Source organism: Meleagris gallopavo, chromosome 5 (genome assembly GCF_905368555.1).
Source record: "Meleagris gallopavo chromosome 5, MGAL_WU_HG_1.1, whole genome shotgun sequence".
In the NCBI taxonomy this organism is placed as follows: domain Eukaryota; kingdom Metazoa; phylum Chordata; class Aves; order Galliformes; family Phasianidae; genus Meleagris; species Meleagris gallopavo.
Genome location: NC_139408.1, coordinates 40094158 through 40117161, shown reverse-complemented (window position 1 = coordinate 40117161; position 23004 = coordinate 40094158). Strand labels below are relative to the sequence as shown.

General features: G+C 37.7%; 1 protein-coding gene across 19 annotated transcripts in view; it reads right to left on the bottom strand.

The window, feature by feature from the left end:
* The window catches only part of NRXN3 (neurexin 3), a 947214-nt gene that overhangs the window by 21396 nt on the left and 902814 nt on the right, over positions 1-23004 (bottom strand). For 10 of the 19 annotated variants that reach the window (XM_085225410.1, XM_085225416.1, XM_085225417.1 and 7 more), the window contains one exon: positions 16359-16443. In XM_085225410.1, the coding sequence (XP_085081536.1) occupies positions 16359-16443 (85 nt within the window). The remainder of the gene's footprint in view (positions 1-16358; positions 16444-23004) is intronic. The other 9 variants (XM_085225422.1, XM_085225425.1, XM_085225424.1 and 6 more) reach the window with 1 other exon arrangement.

Sequence of the window (23004 nt, the reverse complement as noted above, 5' to 3'; positions counted from 1 at the left end):
GGCACATTATGGTAGTAGTGAACAGCACTGTTTTGAAGTTAAAAGAAAAGTTTCACAGTTTAGAAGACTCATTATAAACATTTGGGCCTTCTTGGCTCTTTCTTTGCCTTCTGAAAAATGGTGCTAAACATGGACAGGCATATGGACCAACATTATTCTGAAGGAGAGCTGGCAATCTTACCAGTCATTCCCACTGCCTAAACAATGCATACTGTGCTTTAATTGTAAATGTAAAGGCTTATTTTTACTACCTTCTACTGTACTGAGTTATTCATCAAAATGGAAGCATGTCAGAAGCCAAATACTCAAGTGCTTGATTTCAACATGTTAAACAGATGCATGCAAAAGACACTCTCCTCAATATTTAATTATTTCAGGTGCCTCATTCCTGAATATGTGAATGCCACATGTTTTGAGAATTTTGTCTTTGGCTTTTTATTGGCTAATTACTCCATGCAAGAAACTCCAAGCTTCCATTGGCACACTGCAACCCCATCCCAATTTCATATTATTACCTTATTTAAATTTCAGGTAATTTAGTAGTGGGAACATCAGCAGAAAAATAGGGAAAAAGGAAACTAGTGGGCAATTGAAATACATAACTACAAAGAAAGAGAAGAATTCAGCACAAATGTACTAGGCTTTGGAATAAGATGAAAGCTACATATGCTCTGTCTTCATAGGAAGGGAGACAGTGCACAGGGTTAACTGGAGAAGAACTTCATTTCTGCTCTTTGACAGCTTTACCTTTCCCTTAAAAAAAAAAAAAAAAAAAAAAAAAAAAAAAGCACTTTGAAAACTCTGCCATGAGGTTCCATGCTTATTATATCTCAGTGGAAGCATTTTCAACTTTAAAGCTGGAAATAGATCAAATATTTTTTAAGATACTCTTCACACCAACTCTCTGCCAACTCAGTTTGGGATCTGAGCATCAAGTTCAGGTCTCCCATCATCATCACTCATCACTAAAGACTGTAGGTCCTGTAGGTCAAAGTGTGCCCTTAACAGCCTCTGAGCTACCCTATTGCCTTCAATGGTTTTAGAGAAATATTACTGACTGAACTTTCAAATTGCATGTGTGTAAATTATTCCATCAATGAAGTGAGAAACAGACTGGAACCTAGCCTCAATCCCAGTGCCTCGTGGGCTCTGCAGGGACCAGAAGGATACAAAACCACTAAAGACAGTGGACCAGACTCTAAAAGCAAACATAAATATCAGTGAAAGAGAGAAAAGACTTTAATTGTTTGCTTATCTTCAGCACTCAGGTATAGCTGCAAGTGAGATAGCTCCTTTTCATTACAAAAATCCATATTTGTTAAAATAATAATTTTTTTTTTCACCTTTCTAAATTCTCTGAATTTCAGTAACTATAACGTGGTACAGTAGTATTCATCCTCCTTACTAAAGGTCTGTTTTGATTTTCAGTAAATATATTCAAATATATTCAGCAAAATATATTCAATCTGAGATAAACAGTGCAACTGTACTAACAGTACATTTCTGTTTGAACACAATATCAGCCATTCTGGATGGAGTGTTCTGTCAGATCCAACTGAGACAATCCAAAACATTATCAAGTGCAGAAATGAAAAGGGAAGTTGCAGTGGCTTACTTCAAAGACAACGCATACTTTCTAAAAAAGCAGGCTTCATCTCTGCTCTCTTTCAAAACATTAATAAGTAGAATATAGATGCACCAACTGGGCTTAAAAAAGTAAATGAAAGTCAGATGCTGCCTGGTCTCAGAAAATCAACAGGCATGTCCTATGTATTAAAACCATGTAGAATAAAATAGAGCACTGTAATAAAGTACAGTAAAAACGTGGATGATATGCACCTCATAAGAAAAAACTGAAGTAGTCAATTGAACTTTGAAAATGCTTTGGCTAAAGCCTTTCCTGTATGTCACACTGTATAGAAATAGTTTATTTTTATACTGTGATTTGAATCTGGATAATCCCATATAGTGATTTCTTTTTTTCCCCCACAAATACCTACAGCAACTCAGCTTAATACTATCTACTTTCATTAATCCCTGTAAAAATGGAATGTGCTCAGTGTTTCACATGATCAGGCTGCCAGATTTTCCAGCCATGTAGCTAATGTAATTAGTGATTGTGGATGCATGTGCATACATACAGGAATTTACACACAATTTTTTTTTTTACCACAAAAATATCTAATTTGCATCCAGATTCCAAACTGCTTTGGAGAGAGCCAAATGCTGACTACTTCGTTTTCCACAACAAAATCAACATGACTTTCCTAATCACTCTAGACAAAAGGCTTGGACAAGATTTTTAAACAAGTAAGGAATGCATTGAAAAAGTTCTGCTCCTGGTATTTTACAATTGTTGTCTAACTTAATCTCTCTGGAATTCTTTCTGCAGACAGAATTTTTTCAATGCATGAAGTGAATTTCACAATTCATTTCTTCTGATCTGATATTCAGGTCTGGTAAACTAACCTACATCCAAAACTTAAGGGACTCACCTACTACAGTTTTACTCTGATAACAGTGCTTCTACGCATTATTGCTAACTTCCATTGCATTAAGGTAGAACAAGTGTATAATTTCTTAGAATAGGCTCACAGACCTGGAATATGACATACAGTCCATCTCCTAGGGACCAATACAGAATATTACCAGCATCTGCACTGGAAGCTATTTACTTGAAATATCTGAAATCTGTCACTGTATTCTGAAATTGAAGAATGATTCCTTCTATATCTATGCTTACGTACATATAATTGTATGTATATAGTTGTGTGTAAGTATATATACTTATATATATGTATACGTACACATGTGTATTTCCCATAATTCTTATTTCCAGCCTCTTTCCCAGTCAGAGATGTAGACCTCAGATTTCTTGGATTTTATAAAAGGAAACTGAATTTGTCATCCTTTAATCCTCCATTGCAGAGAATCTCTTTCCTTCAAGCCAGACTCTAACTATTTTCAGAACTCAGGCTGTATAAGCAAAGGCTTCTCTGTAATGGAGCAGAGAGATAACAGTGCCTCTTTACATGGCTTTGTCACTGCTATCCCTGAAATGATGTGTATACAGCTCTAAGCGTTTCATTACCGGAAAAGAACAACACAAGACAAAACAAAAGAGAAAACTGATAAAGAAGTGCTGTTCAACAAGGAACAATGATCACTGCTCTAAGCTCATGTCTGAAATCTTTAACTTCACTGTAGCTAGCTCATTTGTCTTATTCTGCATTTGCTTAAATCTCTTTTGTATAAGAAAATTAATGTAATGTGACATACCACAGCAAAAGCTGTCATTGCCCTAACATGACTGGATCCCCCCAAAAATGATCTCCTGGAATGTGTATCTGACAGAAAGTTTAAGAAATCTGTAGGATCAAACTGTAATCTTTGTTTAAAAGTGAAGGAGAAATTAACTGAGGTTTGAATGCAAAAGAATTAAGATTCCAAGGTCTTATTTCAAGTCCTGTCATTCACACAGTCCTTAAGGGCTTGGTCCACAAAAGGATTAACTATCTCTTGTCAGCATATAAATCTAAAATTTAGACCTCTGAAGCAAGGGCTCAGCTGCACTAATATCCACAAAACTCCTCTCAGATGCTGGATAAAACATGGCAGTAAACCTACAAGACTGGGCATTCAATATGCAGTCATTTTTGGGATCCAGCTGCTGAAATATTTCTTAAATGTGTAAATGGCATCAGAAATCAAATCACCAAAAATACAAGAAAGAATTTTTTTTTGCTTTTATAGGAATTTTGAGGCAAAAGCAGTAGATATCAACACCCACTGATATTCCATCATAAACTGGGGCCTTCACAAAATGTGTTTTTAAAAGATGTATAGATGCCTGTGGCCTCATTTGGTTCTCAGCTCCTTTAGTTAATGAGTATGGAAGCTAAAAAAAATTTTATATAGAAAAACAAAACTGCTCAAGTTGCATAGGACACTGTAAACATTTCTGTGTGAAGATAGTTTTCTCACACCAGGAACTCCATGCCGGGCAGTTCATAAGAATTTCTTGTAGTACCTGAACTGGCAGCTCGTGTTTAGACAACTACACCTACAAGACAGGCCAACAGGAAACTTACAACTTGCCGTGAGGAAGGAAAGGTCAACTCAGAGGAAGAGGAAAAAATCCTCAGAAGAATAAATGAAGTACAGATGACCGAGACTCATTTTTCCTAAGCTAACACTTTGTCATAGAAAGCACTACCTGAACCCACATTTTTCAGTAGATAAGTATTTAAATATCTTGAAAGAATGCAGGAAAACAAGCTATCTTCCCATGTTTCCTCACTTGTCAGGCATGGAGGAAGCATTACTATGAACAAGTGAGCTAGACACACAAATGACTGTTTTAATCTTTAAACAACCCTGCTATTAGAATAGAGTTGCTCCAGGCATAATATTTGCAGTTTGTTTCACCAGCTGTTTCTAAAAATATCACCTTAGCGAAGGAGACTTTTTTTTTTTTTCATTTTTGTTTGAATTTCCTTTCCAAGGGAAAAATGATAGATATAAAAAACAACATATGCTGGAAAGATCACACAGCTTCGGGATGGACTTTTACCATTGCTATTCAAAATATGACAAGCTATGAATGAAACAGATGAAGATGCTAAAATATACTGGCCCGTGTTCTTTGATAAATTTAATCAAAGGCTTTATTCTTCTAAAACAACTGGTAGAGAACAAGTGACAGATGTTTCCTATGGGGAAAAGTATGTTTTAATATTCTAGAGAACCTAACAGGGGAGAAAGGAAGTTAAAAAACTGAAAAGAATTTGTAAAATACATCCTAAGTTAGTCAGCAGTGAAGGTTATTTGTCATATTTTAGACATGAAAAAAAAAGACAAGTGTACTGAAATCCCCACACAATCCGTATGACTACAAAACTCAAGACATATTTATAGGATACTGGATTCTACTGGACACACTCAGCAGTAAAGGGACTGTGTCCAGATATATGCAGATGTATTCATTTTGTGACAAAGATCCATGAAAGAAAGGCATTAAAGATTTGGAAATCTACACCGTAGTTACTGAGTTAGAAACAAAAAAACCCTTGCATTGTTTCCACTCAGTTATAGGTAGTTATTTCACTATACTCTGTTTATTTTCCAGTTCACTCACAGTTCTGAAAATCATAGAAAGAATGTGTTATACAGCAAAATACACATATAGATATCTTTTGTGAATTGTTTTGAGATAAAAAGACAACAAAGTTTCTTTTGCAGTGAAATACTTTGTTGGAATGTGATTTTATTCTTTAAAAATATATTTCAAATTTTAATTAATTTGATTAATTTTAATAATTTTTTTCATTTTAGAAGTCACAACATTTTCCTCATTTGAATTCAGAGGAAACTAGATGGTGGTTGCACAGTACTTTGCCAGCATCAAATCTTCATGATTTCCCCAAAAAAGAATTAGGGAAATGCTTCTGGTCTCTGTATTCCATTTGGATTTACATGATATGTTTAAACACAGAAGTGAAAGGTTTCAGGAAAACCCAAAAACCTGTCTGTTATCAGAAGTCAAATCTCAAAAATCATTAATGATTTCATGCTTAGAGCTCACTCACTCTACTGCTGTGTTGCATAGATCATGGTGTTTTGTTCATGGGAAGATGACCCAGCAAAACCCATCCCTCAGTTACAGGAATAAGAATAAACCTGGCAGTATGCCCAATGCACTGCACAAAAGAAAAAAGGACTTTTTTTTTCTTTTGATACCTACCTGAACTAGTTGCAGAGCTATTTTTTGCTTTTTTTCTGTGTCAGATGTAAAATTTAGGAAGTCCTTAAGATTTTAGTATTGAAAATCAGTAGTCACTAAAACTGGTATCTAAAATTACTCATACTTATTTCAATACCAAGAGAGAAAGCAATATTGACATCCATTAGGAAGCACATGCATATAACAAAAAAATATTAAGATCAAAATTGCTTTGCACATCTTTTCTCTGGCAAAAACAGAACCATTTTAAATGCTTCAGCTTTTAAATGCTTCTGTCATTCATTCTTTTCATATTGACACAGATTGAAACTAGTGAAGGCATAAAAATTTTGGAATTTTCTTCTTCCTGAAAAAGAAGCCAATTTTGAGATTTTGTATGCTCGGCTGCACAGCAGTTGTAGTTCCTACTGAATGCCAAAAGAGGAGCTGATGATCCTTAGAACACCTCAAATCAAATAATTTCAGCTTTCCTGAGACTCAGCAGAAGTCCAAAAATGAATCCTTCTGTATGAAGCATTTATAAGCTTTTAGTAACATATTTATTAATGCAATTAAAAATGTAGATTTAAATATTTCGTCAAATTAGTGGACATTTGAGACAAGAAATCAAGTCAGACTGATATATTTTTTTTTTTCTTCTTTGCTTCAGTCCCTGGTTTCAGAACTGGCATGGTCTTTGTCTTCTACTCCTCACATGAGATTTAAGATAAGTATTAACATTTTGTATCACTGAAGGACTGGATTCTCAACTGTTTACAGATGAGATAAAGCACTTATTTCTAGCTCTTGTGACTAATAATTTGGAAGTGAAACAGAGAGGCAGAATGAAGACAAGGTAATAAGCCTTTTGATCTAATTATAAGCTTGCGATCTACTTGGGTTAAAAATGGGAGTAGAATAGGTTTTCCTGCTGTGCGGAGATATCCAGCTCTTACTGTTCATGTGAACATCAATACTTCTGGGATTCTAATGCAAAAGGCACCTTCAGGTCTAGGCATGATGACCAGAGGAAATACGGAATAAAAGCCTTAAGGAGCAAAACTGTATTTCTGCCTATAGTATCAGTAAATGCTCAGTATGTTTTCTCTTTAACAGAATGCTTCCCTAATCTCCTAAAATATTCACAAATATTATTTATCTTCCAGAAATCAGATAGCTCTTTCTGGTCAAAAGCTAATGAAATGAATCAGTTGCTATGGACATCTAAGGTCTAATACATACATACATTTGTCTTTGAGGCAAAATCTCTCCCTGAGTCATGTGCTACCTTTTCTCTTTCACTGAATTTGTCATTGCCTATTTTTTCTTTCTTTCCAATATATTTTATGAAGTTGAAAATCAAAGCTAACAGGGACAAAAAGCAAGTCCCAGCAGGTTGAAAATATCATATCTTAGTATTTTAGACATGTGTCAGCTTGATAACATAGGCACAGCACTAGAAGGATTGCCAGAATGTGACAGTGCACATGGCTTTGAGTTTAGAGAACACGCTTATAAATAAAGTCTGGAAGGCAGCAAGGGCAAGGTAGCCAGACTCTGGGTTTGATTCTGATCTCCTCCTGATCTTAGGTAGAAAAGCAGGGACGCTTACATCAGCTAAATCAGACTGGAGAAAATGCGAAGTTTTTGAAGCAAATTTCTGACTGGGATGCAAATTCAAGTATGGAGGTTCTGACAGAAAAGAGTTGTATACTGTACAGTCTACTCATAACATTAACTTATGTAGCCTTATGGTTCATTCCAATTGTAATTTCTAGAGGAAAAAGTGATATTTACTGAAAGTGATTACCGTGTTGATAATTCCTGATGTAATATTTTATTTTTTTATTTCTCACTTGCTTCCCTCTGCCTGAATTTCAGAGAATTCCTGTTATTTTTGTAGGTTTTAATCTATTTCATTAAAATACATAGTAATGTCATTTACCACAGCAACTGAGGGTACTAGAAAAAACCTTAACAGTGACCTTGTTTTCTTGTACATTCTTGCTAGTTAGCATCACAGTATCATTTTTCTGTATTGCATAGCAACCTGCACCTGCATATCAAAGTAAGTTCATTAAAATATTAATTATGTCACCATCATTCCCTTCATCTCTACTGCATTTAGCTAAGCAATATTTCATTTACTCTGTCTTGCAGGTAGGCAAATGAGCAACATCAAGGCCAAGAAGGAACCAACAGCTGAGGGGAGAGGCATGCCAGAGTTGAAGCTTTATTGTCATGGGCTTTAACATCTCAACCTCCAGCCCTCCCCCTTGCACAGTGACAAATGGCATAGAGGATGAAGCCAGCAGCCTGCCCAGAAACAGAAGACAAAATATGAATTATTTCAAAGGCCTCTATAGGCTCTGTGTGATAAAAGGGGGCACAACAGGACCTGAGGAGCAACACCTGCACTGGATGAGCCTGTGGCTCTCTGCAGGCAGTGGAGAGGCTATGTCAGGCAAACAGAAGCAGCCCTTCAGGGGGGCACTGAAGCTCACCTACAGCCCAGAGGTCAGCATCCTGATGATGGCAATCTTCATTAACTCACTACAATGCTCGGATGGGAAGGTTGCTCTGACCTCGTGATGCATCACTGATTGTGATGCATCAATAACACCTGCCACTTGAGCTAAACTTAAGTTTCTTTTACCGTTAGGGTTTAGGAAGCCCAGTTGGACTGTTTTGGTTTTTCTGACAGAGGGCAGCTTTACACAGAACCATGAGATTGTGGATTCTATTGTAATTTCATAGCTGTTGTTTTTTTCTAAGCAACTTCCAAGAAAAGATTTTAGACTTGGTAGGAATCACACTTGTAGATCTAAAATATAAAGCAAGTTTTAAATACAGATTCATTTTCACTGTAATTAATATCACTCAATAATGTCTCTCAGATTATATACAAGTTAAGAAAAATAAAGAAGCCTAAGATGATTGGTTCTTACTGATGAAAGAAAAGCTATCTTCTTTATATTCCCATGCAAGTACAGCATGCATGTATCTTGGGAAGTTAAACAAAATAATTCCATTTTGGAAAAAACAACATATCCTATCACCTTCATCTTCCACTAATGCCATTATTAAATAGATAAGCCTTATATTGTGAGGAATATTCACAAATTTCGTCATCTCATCCCTGCTGCAGAACAAATGAATTAGTGTAAAATCAAATTAATTTTTAGCTAGGCAAAAGGTACTTGTGTGTATGCTTTTTGTGATGCGCTTCACATCATCTACAAGGATTCTGGCTGCTTCTTCCCCCATTGAGCTCATGCCCATCCCAATGCTATCTCATGTATCCTAACATTCTAACATGGCTGCAGGAACAGAACTAAGGATGCTAGGAATGCACCACTGTACAAGCCAAAGGAAGCTTTTTTCTAAAAAGAGTTCCAAGTCTAAGCAGACACCATAAAACTCAGCTTTTTTTTTATTCTGCCTTACACATTACCACACATTTATAATGCTCATGGCAGAAGACACACCAGATGTCTTTCCAACATTGTCTTGAGCTTACACATGCTAGCAGCAGCAAGGCAGTTTTTACCAGCATTGGTATGAAGAAGATACCACAGAGTTACAAAGGAGAGGCTGAGCCTGTAAAGATACACTATTTTTAGAATCTTAAGTACATCCTACATTTATGTATCCTAACTACAAGTGAATTACGAACGATGGATTTTAGAAGCACATTCACAGTGATATTCCACTCCCAATATTGTCTTTTATAAAAAGATCCACAAGCTTCTATTTAACATATAGCCTGCACCATGCATAGGGTTTTCTGGCACCTCTAGTGCAGGTAACAGGAGTTCTTACCCAAAATACCCTGAAAAGCTGGTTATATATAAAAAGCCACTTTAGTCTTTTGTCATTAAACCTTTTATAAGAGTGAAATGATAAGTGTTTGAAAACCTTCCAGCTGCAAATTTCAACATGTGAATGAAGGTGAATGAACACCTTGTGATGTCCATTCCAACACCTTGGGCCAGTTCTCACAGCCTCATTCAAAGCTTGTGCCCCTTTGTGGACTCCCTGGGAAGGTTGGGAGGAAAGAAAGGGAAGGGGAAGAGGGAGAGGAACAACAGAGTGCCAGGGAGTTGAACACCAGCGTACAAACAGAGAACAGAATCACATAACAACACTAGACCAATGGACTTCAAGACACACTGACAAGACAGATGGACACAGACAAGACATAAGATTGTTACTAAGAAATTAAAAAAAAACAAGAGCAAAAAAACCCATAAAATAAAGTAGATATACAATATTAAAGCTGCAAGAAGCAGCCAGTGGTATTTGCATAACTCTTCCAAAAAGAAGAAATTAGAATATAACTGAAAATGAAAACTAAAACGATATCCCCCTAAATCACACGCTATGGACTTGCTTGGTTAGCCTGAATGCGTAGCTCTGATGAAACACGAGATGGCGTCATCACAGCCCATGCATGGATTAATGAAGGCCATGGTTAGTTAAACCAGCTAAACTACAGCATGCCACAAAAATGGTCTTGCATTGACCCCAAAATAAAAGATACAACAGATATTCTGCATTGCAATAAAATTCTTTTTATGCCATCTGCCGTTTGTAGGGTTTTTTTTGTTGTTGTTAGAGGAATTTTTCCTGGGAAAATGCTGGGATAAGGGAATTCTGTCTTTTTTGTCCGGATATTTTTCCTCAGAACTCAATTTAAAAAAAAAAAAAAAAAAGTAGGAAAGGGAAAAGATGGGATAGAGATTTTCAGAAGTTTTTAAAAAGGCAGTGAGAAAAGAATAGGAAGAAAGGAGGGGTAGGAACCTTCATTCTTTTGCACACAACTTTCTCGGGGTGTCTAAAAATGTGAATTACCTAAGGATGGCAAGAAAAGATTTTGTTGCCTATATTGGTTTGCAGATCTATATCTTTCTTGAGATGATCAAATCACTATTTTGTTGGAAGAACTCCAAAAGTATAAATTGAATAGTATAGCAATGATTTTAAAAATTAAACAATAGCAGTATGGCACCATTAAGAGCCAAAAAATGGGAAAGAAATACAAAAGAAACTAAAATATCAATCACCAAAAATTCATGCGGCACAAGATGAGGTGAAACGACAGAAAATGTTCTTCAAATATATACAATGTATACATCCATCTATATATACACGGAGTATGTGTGTATGTACTGATGGATATACCTGTATAATTTTTTTATTCTCCCTGCCCCACCCTACCCAAGGCTAATTGGTAGATGAAACTACTAATTAAAAGTAAACAAATAAATAAAAAGAAGAAAGAAAAAGCTCCAACAGAAAAGAAATTTACGTGCTCTGTTCATCAAGAAGTAACAGTACCATGCATCTGTCCACGCCAGCGGATGCCAGGGTTAGATGAAGGCATGAATTTCTGTGTAAACATGTGATTGGATGATAGGGGCTACTGCTGATATTGGTCATTTAGTACTATAGTTTATACATATATACATATGTATGCATATATACACACACTGTATATAGTGCATATATAGATAAAATATCTTCATTGGAAGGCCTTAGGAGTGTACATAGGAAAAAAAGACCAATATGCTGAAAACCAAACTCAATTCAAATTCCTAACATAAAAAGAAAATAAAACTTCCTGTAAATTGTCTGCATGATTGATTGGTAAAACTTGTTTTTTGTTTGTTTTTGTTTGTTTGTTTGTTTTTTATGGCCATAAGACTGTAGCTAGGAAATTCCACCAAACAAGTGTTGCTATTACACACAGGCAAGTGCCACAGAGCAAACTTTCTCCTTCAGATTGGTATGGCATTCAGTTGGCATTCAGTCTGGAAGATGAAAAGGCTACTTCTCAGCACACTCTGAGACATGCAACCAATTTTGAAGGGCATTCCTTGTTCACAGCATGAGAAATAAAAGAGGTTCGTGTGCTTCACAGATGGAGAGACTAGGGATAGATGAGCACAGGATTTGGAGACAGTGTTTCTTCAAAGAGAGCAGTGAAAATTCCCAGGATGCTTCAAAAAGCTTGAAACAGATCATGGAGGGCAGGAGTCAAATTAGCACATCTCTTGGCCTCTTCAGCCCAGGTTTCTCCACTTTCAGTATAGTGCTTTGTGTACTACATTAGCTTCCTGCAGATTCTTGGAAGAGAGATTCTGCTTGTTTCTGCAAATAAATCTGTGATCCTGGATGCCTGCAGGTACTTGATTCTCCAGCTTATATGAGTAGAAGCTTGATCATGCTAACCCTTAAATCAGAAGCCTGAAGTGGATAGGTGCAGGCCAGTATTGATAGACACCAGACCTGAAGGACACACATCTCTTGAGTATAGGTATACACCAACCAGCACTGTATAACTTCCAGTACAAGGTACTGTACTTTTTGGCCCACTCTATTGCTGTGTGCAGTATCTCACAGGAAGGGCTTCCTAAACTGCCAGCACTATGATGTATGCAGCTTTCTGGGAAACAAAATACACAGGATAAATTTATCTGGTGGGAAAATATTCACCTAGGAAATTATCAGGCAGATAGGAGGGAGAAGCTGGCAACAAGACTGGAGAAGAGATGCAGCCTGCACCAAGCCATGTAGCTAGGTTTAAGGGCTACCCTTACAAGTCTTTTGTTCGCTGACAGCTGCCTAGTGAAGAAACCACTGAAACAGACCTGTTCAAAAGTCCAAATTCAGTACCCTGGCCTCAGCTTTGAGAAATCTGCAGATCTGATCCTCAGATTTCTGGAAAATGCCAGAAGAGAGTTCTGTACTCATACCAGTGAAAAGCACCGTGTTTCTGGCACAGAAAGCAGAAAGATCTCAAACATGTTTTGGGACAAATGACACTTCCCACAGAGGAGGACTGATCTTGACTGTAAATAAATGTTTCTTCAAGGCAGATGAATAGTTGAGTCCCCCTTGTATCCTTTACAGTAAGTCATCCTGATAGATCTCAAGATTTAAGGATATCTAGGCTTGTCTGCAATAAGATGAATATCATACACTTTTTATCCCAAAAGCTACGACTTCATTATGTAAAAGACAGAAGATTTTTGGATTCGCTGCTATCATTGCCACCACTTAAAATAATTCCTCATGCTCACCTGTGCTTAAAGGGGATTCCTGCAAGCTACTTCAGTCAGGACAAGATTCCTGTTGCCACTCCAGGGCTACAGAAATCCCACCAGAAACCAATTATGGAAGGAGAGCACAGGCTATAACCAGCCTGCTACAGTGAGTGTCTTGAGGTAGCCAAGGAAATCCAGAGGGGAGAGGAGTGAAGAAATTACCTCAATCTTCCTTTAAAGAGATGCAAGTATGGAGATGTGTATCATATGTTTATTGTGATTCGGGGCTTGGATTCAACAGACTATCAGAGTTAAGTGGCAATAAGATCTAGCAAATGATTCTCATAAGATATTTAGCCTCAAAGAGAGCATGTTTTTATGTCTTATGAACTATCTTTGAGTGTGTTGATACCAAAGTCTTCAAATGGACTCTGTAGGGTGCCATCTCATCCAGGACTAAACCCAAAGTAATATATTTAGAACTTTGGATTTTATTCTGATTCTCATGAATTCTGAATGCTTTTGATTTGCAGGGCGGCATCTCAGCTGCCCTTGGCTTGGTTATAGCACAGCAGGTTCACAGTGATGTATCTCATATCTCACAGCTGCAGCAGTGAGTTCAGTAACCTTTGCATTACTGGACCGTAGCACAGAGGGTGATGGAAGTCCAACTCCTGGTGTTTGGCAGAAACTCAAGAGCTTTTAAACTACATATTATCAGAGCAACAAAGAGGGGCCTGTGTTGGGTTGAGTCATTTCATTTTCAATTTGCTGCAAAACCGATCAGGCAAGCCAGAAGGCGGTGTAAAATACACTGACCTGTCAACTGAACAGGAGGAAGCAACTTCAAATGGGCCCAATTAAAAAACCAACAGCAACAGATTCTCGCACTAGAAAATACAGGCAAAATGATCTGGCTCTTTTCTTTGCTCATTGTATATACATTTAAGTAGCAGACCTTGGCATATAGCCAGAGTCCTGACTTGGCTGGTGAAGTGGAAAGGCAAATGTTAACTGCTCAGCCAAGTCAGCACCACTGGATTTTTATAAGCTGGCTCAGATTGCTTCAGTGCACTCCTGTGGCACAGGCTGTGGGAGTGCTTCATTATCAGGTGCACTGCAGACACTGTTCTGCAATCTCTGCATGCAGTGGGAATGGTGAGAAAAAGACATTCAAAGAAACCTAAATGAAGAGCATCACAAACCTGTCACTGTTCCTTCTCATCGTGATGGAATTAACTAAATTTACACTTTCAGAGGCAAAAGGGACCTCCATGTTCCTCTGCCTTCTGGCAACTTTTACATCAGTGCCTCTGAGAGCTGGGGTCCTCAAAATCTGGAAGTGTAAATCTCATCAGCAAGGACCATCTGGGAGAATGTTTTTTACATGTCATCAGGCTAACTTTTATTCTCAGTGCTACAATAATTCCTGAGAAGAAATTCGTAACTCAGTGGCTGATGAGGACCAAGCATCCAGTGGAGGAGGAATAGGATGTGGTAAAAGAATATCTAATAGCTTAAGAGAGTATCTTCAACAGATTTCCAGTGAATCATATTATTTTACATAGCAGATATTCAGATGTCTGTAGGCACTTATAGCTGCTGACTATAATGCGTAGCAGGATTTCTAAAATCAAGTCATTCTGTAAATCCTGTTTGTAGCTGTTTGTAGCATTAGGTATCAGACTGTGTCAGGAGTTAGGTATTTTTAGTATGGAAAACTTGGCACCCTGAAATTTCATGTTAAACATCCTGTTTTATCACATTTCTCCTCCAACTTTGATTTTTCCACTTACTGTATATGCTGAAAATATTATTATTGTCATTTATAGCTATTGAAGTAACTGTAATTTCTGTGTTGAAACATAAATAACAAAAATATATGATAGGAGTCTGATGAAGAACCCTTTTCCTCCTTTAATTGAAATTCTTGGCAATAAGAATTAAAAAAAAAAAAAAAACGAAACAAAACAAAAAAAAAACAAAACAAAACACCTGGCATCTTGAATTGTGAAGCATTAATGAAATGAGTCTTAACAACTCATTTGCAAATGATTGTGGTACATTAGTCCTCCTAGCACAGTGCTGTAAAACTTATGACTCACTTTCATGATAATCATTATGCTGGTATTTCACAACTGTCCTTTATTTATAGTTCTGGTACCAACACTATGCATTACAATCCAGTAATATTTGGACTGCTCTTTTGCCAAGTGAGGAGTTAAAAACCCGCAGAGATTTGTGAAAAAAGGAGATGGAAATAGACTGAAATATCTGCTAGCCCAGTCATCGTGTCACTCCCTTCCCTATCGAGTTTGAAGGCAGCTGCATGGTGGAAGTTTCCAGCTACAAGACATTACCAATCTCAGGTTACTGCAGGACCAAGTTCTACCAAAAAATGCAGGCACAGCATGACAAATTGAACAAAAATATGAAAGCTCTAGCCTTGGGTGAATTTTAGTGTTATTCTTGTATTAATTAGCGGCTTCAGGAAATTAGGGACAGAACATTTATAATGCATTCTGGGGATTTTTTTTAAAGAAAAAAAATCCCAAATAGATAATAAAACAAGCAAAAAAAAAAAAAAAACCCAAAACAAAAAGAAACAAACAAAAAAACCTAAGCTATTTATATGTTTCACTTTTAAGGACATACGATTCTGAGCAAACTCCCTCTTTTTAAAAAATGTACACAGAAATTCGATGATGTCTGTTCTCTATTATAGAATGCTTAACTCATGGCAAGCCTCAAAAAAGACGATTTGAAAAAGCCTGTAAGAAATAAAATAGACTGCAGTTGCCTGCTGGATATCACATCATATATCTCACCAGAAAGAATAGCCATCAGTTTATCAAAATGTATCTGGAAGGGAAGAAGTTGAGTCAGTTCCATATGGCCAGTCCTTCTGACTCTTTAATGGATACATTTTGAAGCATCATTGCAGATAACGTGGCAAGAATTACTACTAATTTTGTTATGTCGGAACAATGTTTTGATGCTTCTCAATTTCTTTGGGCTCACAGAAAACAAAATTAGTATAAATGTATTACCAGGTTAACTGCATTTAAAATCCCATGGACAAATGTATCCTTGCACAGTCCAATTTCAGTACAATTAATGAAGAGTAAACAGCATTAACATACCAGTATTGTTTCATTTTTGTTTCCCTGCTCTGGTTTTCAAACATTAACTCCCCCACACTTTATAAATCTTTATTATTTGCCACATGCCATGTTGATATTTTTGATTTTCCACTGTGTCAGTAAAGTGACTCCTACAAACAAGTAAACTATTAATTAGATAGAATCACTTTCAAGAAGTACAGCTTTCTATGCAAACAACTTTATACTAACCAATCAGTGATGAAAAATCTTTGCTTTGCTGTTGCCAAGTCCATGGGATCTGATGCTTGGCTGTATAATTTTTATTTTATATACAGTGTATATATACATAAGGATATATATATACACATATACACACACATATATATACATATAGTGATATATGTATACATTCACACACATATAAATATATGTATGCATTGTTTTTTGCAAATTAAATCAGAAAGCAAGCAAAAGAAGACTGACCTGACTTACCTGTACTGGGTTCACAGTCAATGAAATCTTCATCATCGCTAGAACATTCAGCGGATGAAACAATGTCATCTGTTGTCTGGCATACAAAGGTCAGGAAGAGAGGAAAAAGAATAGAGGAGAAAGATATCAGATGCTTGCACATCAAGAGGTTGTTTTAGAGGCAGCTAAGTACCTGACAAAAATGTTTCGGAATAGTTAACTTCTAAAATATTTAATTTGCACCCAGAACTCCAGCCATGCCATTGTAGCAAGGAGCTGGATTCCCCTGTTGGAAGACTCGTGCTGCTGAATATTTCAGGTGGGCGCAGGTGTGGCCTGCCGCATGGTTCTGGCTGGCAATGGATGGCACTGTGCTGCTGAGCACAGCAGGGCAGTGGGCCTGACACCTGCTTGGCTGGCACATGGCCCTGGCAGTCAGCAAAGGGCCTGTCTGGAGCACGCTGCGCTCCTCGATAAGCACCAGAGCCACGTGGGGTCTGCCAGAAGGCACCCACTGACAGTCAGGACAGATGAGGCATTCCCAGGTTGAGCATGCTTCCTGCAAAGATGAACGTACAAGGTAGACACAGAGAATACTCATCACCCTGGCAGCTAACAGAACTTTGCTGTGTTGTAAATGTATCACTCTCAGGCAGAGGTACTTTCTGCTCTGCTGATGCACCCCTTGGGATGGGAATCCTTTACATTTCCCCAGCTAGGACATGTTTGTTGCATTGTAAAGAACTGCTGCATGTTTCAGGTATGCCCATCTGACTTGCAGCCCGACCTCTCTGCCTGCCAGTGACCTGGGACCAGCCTGGCTGCGACTGGGCTGATGACTGGCAAGCCAAACCATGATTGTTCATGGCCGTAACAAGTCTCATAACATTTATTTGCATTTCCAGATGGAGATATTTTTCTACTTCTTTTTTTTTTTCTTTCTTCTTTTTCCTTTCTTTTTTTTTTTTTTCCTTTTTATGTTGCTGCTTGTCTAATTAATGAGCAGCATGCTCTGCAGCATGTTAGAGAGAAGCATACTGGTGTCTCCTCCCAGCAGCATCTCCTGCCTGTAATTGCTGCAATTAGTTGAATTAGTAAAGCAGACCATTAGGGAGAGAAGCTGTGGCAGCCTCTGGACACAGGTTGTAATGTTCCTGAAAACAGTACAAAATTATCCCAGCCCAGCAGTATCAGCTCAGACCACAGCTTCTGCTGGAGTTGTCTCCCTTTACACCTCCTCCCTGAAAAAAGCTGCATATTCTGTTGAGCAGCAGGATTGGGGGAATGGTTCCTGGAAAAGAATAGACAAAATGGTCCTCACCAGGCAGGCTGTATGGCTTAAGTCACAGCCTCTCAGGAGCAGGATGGCTGTACTGCAGTACATTATAACTCAGTGCTCCAGGTGAATACTCCTGAGGATCTCACATCATGAAAAGATTTTATGTCCTTACTCTAGAAAAAGACTATCCAGATTTAAATAAGGACTCCTTTCCAGTCATATGCCTGCTATGTTGCCTTGAAAATGCTGTGTATTCCCTCCGTTATTTACAAAACAAAATCTTCTGAGGTCCCAATATTTTCTTCAGTCCCCTGTGGTCCTACTGCTAACAAGTTCCTCACTGTCCTGTACCAGAAGTACAGGAGAAAAATGGAACGAGCAGTCAGCCATAATGCTCACATCCAACCTGATGTTTCTTCCCCCTTGATTTCAGTGACTTAAGAGTGAGACAAGAAACAAAACTATGATTGTTCAACAGTAAATGAAAATTACAAAAACAGAGTATCCGTAAAAACAGTCATAAAATAAGGGAATCCCTATAATACGTATTGCATACTACCTCCTTGTGCACCAGCGCTGCTGTACAGCAGCATTTTGTGGGATGCAATCTTGCAGTAATCTCATGCTTAAATACTTCCATAGGGAGGCAAGATTAAAAGGAATTGAAGGTGACAGGTACAAAGTAATTTCCTGCCTTATGTGTTAAGATTATTTTTTGGCAACTTCTTTCAGTCACAGAAAATGGAGGAATGCTGTTGAAATTCTGGTGCTGAATTCTCTCTTAAAATAAACTGGCTTTAAAAGTTTCTCTGCTCAGTAAGAGGTCAAGAAAAGAGGAATGCACAAAATAAAAATTTACTTTCCATAATTCTGGCTCTGTCACATATATTTTATAAAGCATTATTAATCCCAAAGAACAAAATAATTTCTAAAAACAGTAATCACATCCTCCAACAGTGAAATGCAGCCATCTCTGAGTAGGAAGATATCAGTTTTTAATTGTAACACTGTAAATTACTTTAGAATCATAAGTCAACAAAACAGTATCGCAAGACATTTTTTTAAGGAAGTGAAATGAAGCTAGTGAAACTGAAGGTGTCTAAAACACTTGTGTTAATGAGCATTAAGGACAGCACTCTGAAAAAAGAATGTTCTCCATTACTACTAGAAAACCTTGCTTAGACAGTAGTAGGACTCCAGCAATGTTTTTCTGATTTCCAGGTTGTATTTAGAGCATGTGGATTTTGCCCATAGTTGAAGATCTGACAATACAGAATTTCATTGAAGAATAGTAATGATTTGCTTGAAGTAGGAAATGAATAAAATTTTTAACAATGTGTCATTGTCTCTTACCAATTGCTATGCCTATCCATTTACCCACTTTACCTGCTCATATCAAAGGGCTTCATGCAATATTAGCTTGAAATCAGATCGAGTTGAATTAACAATCTGATTCAGTATTTGTAAAGAATAGAGAGTTCCTTTATAACTCTCTCCCCCACTTCCCCTCTTCATTATTAGAACCACCATTTCAAACCAGAAAGCTAGACGTATCAGAAAAAACTGAGATTATATTTCTTCACACAATGAAATATTTTTTTTAAACTGAGGAATATCTTGCAACAGGGCAGTGATGGGTGATAAAGGTTTAGATGCATTTTGAAAATGACTGGTCAAATTAACGGTAAAAATGCCCATCCACAGCTACTAAACACATCACATTTCACTTGGAAAATCTCTGTACCACAGGCATTGAAGATCAAATCAGAATTTGTAGTTTACCTAGACTTCAGCAAAGCCTTTAACATTGTCTCCCACAGTATTCTCCAGGAGAAGCTGGCAGCCCATGACTTGAATAAGAACACTCTTTGCTGGGTAAAGAGTGGCTAGAGAGCCGGACCCAGAGAGTGGTGGTGAATGGAGTTAAATCCAGCTGGCGACTGTCATTAGTGTTGTTCCCAGGGGTCGTTATTGAGGCCTGTCCTGTTCAATATCTTTATTGATGACCTGGATGAGGGGATTGAGTGAACCCTTAGTAAGTTTGCAGAGGACACCAAGCTGGGAAGAAGTGTCAATCTGCTAGATGTAGAAAGGCGTGACAGAGGGATCCAAATAGGCTGGATAGCTGGGCTGAGACCAATGGGATGAAGTTAAACAAGTCCAAGTGCTGGGTTCTGCACTTTGGCTAAAACAACCTCAGTCAATACTACAGGCTTGGGGCAGAGTGGCTGAAAGACTGTGCAGAGGAAATGGACATGGGGGTGTTGGCTGACACTTGGCTGAACATGAGCCAGCACTGTGCCTAGGTAGACAAGAATGCCAATGGTATCCTGGCTTGAATCAGAAATAGCATTGCCAGCAGGAGCAGGGAAGTGATCAGCCCTCTGTACTCAGAACTGGTGAGGCCTCACCTTGAGTACTGTGTTCAGTTTTGGGCCTCGCTACAAGAAAGACAAAGAGGCCCTGCAGGGTGTTCAGAGAAACGCAATGGAGCTGGTGAGAGGTCTTATGAGGAGCAGTTGATGGAACGGGGACTATTTAGTCTGGAGAAGAGGACGGTCAGGGGAGATCTTATCACTCTCTCTGACTACCCGAAGGGAGGTTGTTGGCAAGGTGCAGGTCAGCCTCTTCTCCCATGTAACTAGCAATAAGACTATAGGCAATGTCCTCAAGTTACATCAGGAGAGATTCAAATTGGATGTTAGGAAAAATAACCTCTGAAAGAGTGGGCACACGCTGGAATGGGCTGCCCAGAGATGTGGTGGAGTCACCGATCCTGGAGGTGTTCAAGAAACATTTATAAGCTGCACTGAAAGAACTCGTTTAGTGGGAAATATTGGTGATAGGTGGATTGTAGGAATGGATGATCTTGGAGGTCTTTTCTGAACTCAGTGATTCTATGATTTTATGAATAGAGAAGAGCACAGCCAGATTGAGACAAAATGTCAGTGCGTAATATGCACATCTACCAACTGCAACCTGTATCTGCACTTTTTTGCAACTAATTCCACACTTGATTCCATCAATTAATCTCTGTCCTTACCTTCCCACCTCCACTGCATGCTATTTCTCCTGACATTCCAGTTTTCTTGTTCTGTGACTACTGTTTGTCCCATGCTACTGATTATGCATGCATAAATATGAGGGTTAGAAAAAGAGAAAACCCTCTAAAAGTAGTGTTAGACTTAGGGTCATTAATGAGATCTCTAGAAATAAGGAAGAGATAAATACACTAATCTGTCTTGCCACTTCCTGTCTTGTACTTTTCATCTCTGAATTTCATCACAATTCATCGGTAACTGATTTTCCGTTCTCATCATGTATTGGCTTACCTTGCACAGATACCAACATCTGAATCATCCCAGAGGAATAAAGCCACTTTGAGAAGCAGCACAAAATTCCTGACCACAGAAACAGAGATGAGGAAATTTCCAGGACACAACACTGTAACTTCTTGTAACTGAAAACTGTACCTTTTCAAAGAGAATTTTCACTTGATGATTATTAAATTTATTCTTCCACAAGATAGGACAAGCTAGTGAGCAACAACCCCAGAAATCTCACCACTATCTTTTAGTCTCACCAGAAACAGTTCACTGTGAGGCAATAAGCAAAACCAGCTATTCCATTTCTGGTTTACTCTCACAATTTTGAAAGTGAGCTGATTACACACATCCATTGGTCCAATGGTCGGTAAATGAATTTATTCTTTATTGTCTGTCCAGTAATCTGAAGGTGGTAAATTGTAATCATTCTTATGTACAGGCAACAAGATAATAAAGAAAGTTTCCTGTGTGCTATGATTGAAACAATGTGTTTTCATTGGAGAGGACACGAGAGAGAAAATATTTTCCAATTCCATATATTAGCTAAATTTTATATTAAAAATAATAATTCATACTGTAGTATCTTAAAATATGTATTTCTTTCTTTCTTTTTTTTTTTTTTGTTTTTGAATCCCAGCTTTGAAATTACTTGGCTCTGTATTAAAGGCCATAAAACTAAAGATAGGTATTATAATAACTTTCAATAAAATCTCTCTCTGGCAGGAACTCTTTTTATTCCTTCCTTTGAAAGATTTTTTATAGCATTTATATTATTATTTTTCCTCTCCCTCTCTCTGGCGTTTAATGAAATTGCCTTGGAATAAAACCGGGGTAGGAGAAAGTGCTAAACTCTGAGACTACCCTTGAGGATTTATGAGCATATTTACCTTCAAATTCTTTCAATTTCACTGAATTGGTTCTCCATTCCTTTCAATGAATTATTAGTGCTGCAATCACCTCCTCCTAATTTTTCATTCTAAGGGCCTCTTCAATCATGGTGATAGTTCTACATCTTTGTTCATTAAATGGTACGTACTGCTCTGGGGTGTAAAGTGTAGGGGAAGTTGAGATGGCATGACAAGACCTGTTCAAGATGACTGCATTATCGTTCAGTCCTTCCAAGTGCTCAAAGTGCCAATTTATGTGTCAGATCCAAAACCTTTGCTCCTTTGTTCTATACAAAATGGCAGGTGCTGAATCTTCCCTTTTCCCAACTACAAAGTTTGTTTGACACCTTGCTCTTAGGGTGCACCATTATGTGAGAAAGATTAGGCATACTGGGTAAAATAAGTCCTGTCACAGAACAGCTTTATGAAATTATAAATAACACACCCAAAAATGATGGAGTTCTCACTTCTACTGGGAGAGAAATGACAAGGACCCATAAATTCAAACCCTGCAGACAAATTCTTCTAGAAATACATACTTAGCTGTATCTTCACACTGTAAAGTAGGATTCAATTTTCCTAGTTGCCTTTTGCTTGAAACTCTTTTACATACTACTTCCACTTCATTGCATCTGTTTGAAAAGTGACACAATTCTTTGTTGCAAGAGAACTGCAAATCTCTTTGCCACCAAGGAATCACAATTTACAATACTTCTTGAGATATGACCACCATATCTCAGGTCGAAATACCTTCCCAGCACTAGGGAAATATAGTTGTATTTATGAGCAGTACATTTGCATTTCACACCTAAAATGCATAGAGGTGAAATTCAGCAAAATTTTCTTAAATCTGAATCCCTTTCTACTCCCATACTGCCTTATTTCCTAAATATTTCAAACTTATTATTGATTATGTACAAAGTACTATCTTCTACGCATAACAGCATACAGTGTAAATGCTCTTCTATTTTGTCTTCTAGAAACCAAGACACTTCCTGTCAAAGAAAAATCTCAAGATATTTTCTGTCATGTCAATGCAAGATAGCAAAGAAAATATTTGTGTCATTAGGTCTATGTCATAGCTCTAATATTCAACCTTTTCTACTTCAATAACTGGACTTTTCAAAGCACTTGTATTCTGTTCACACTACTTCAATTAAGAGAGA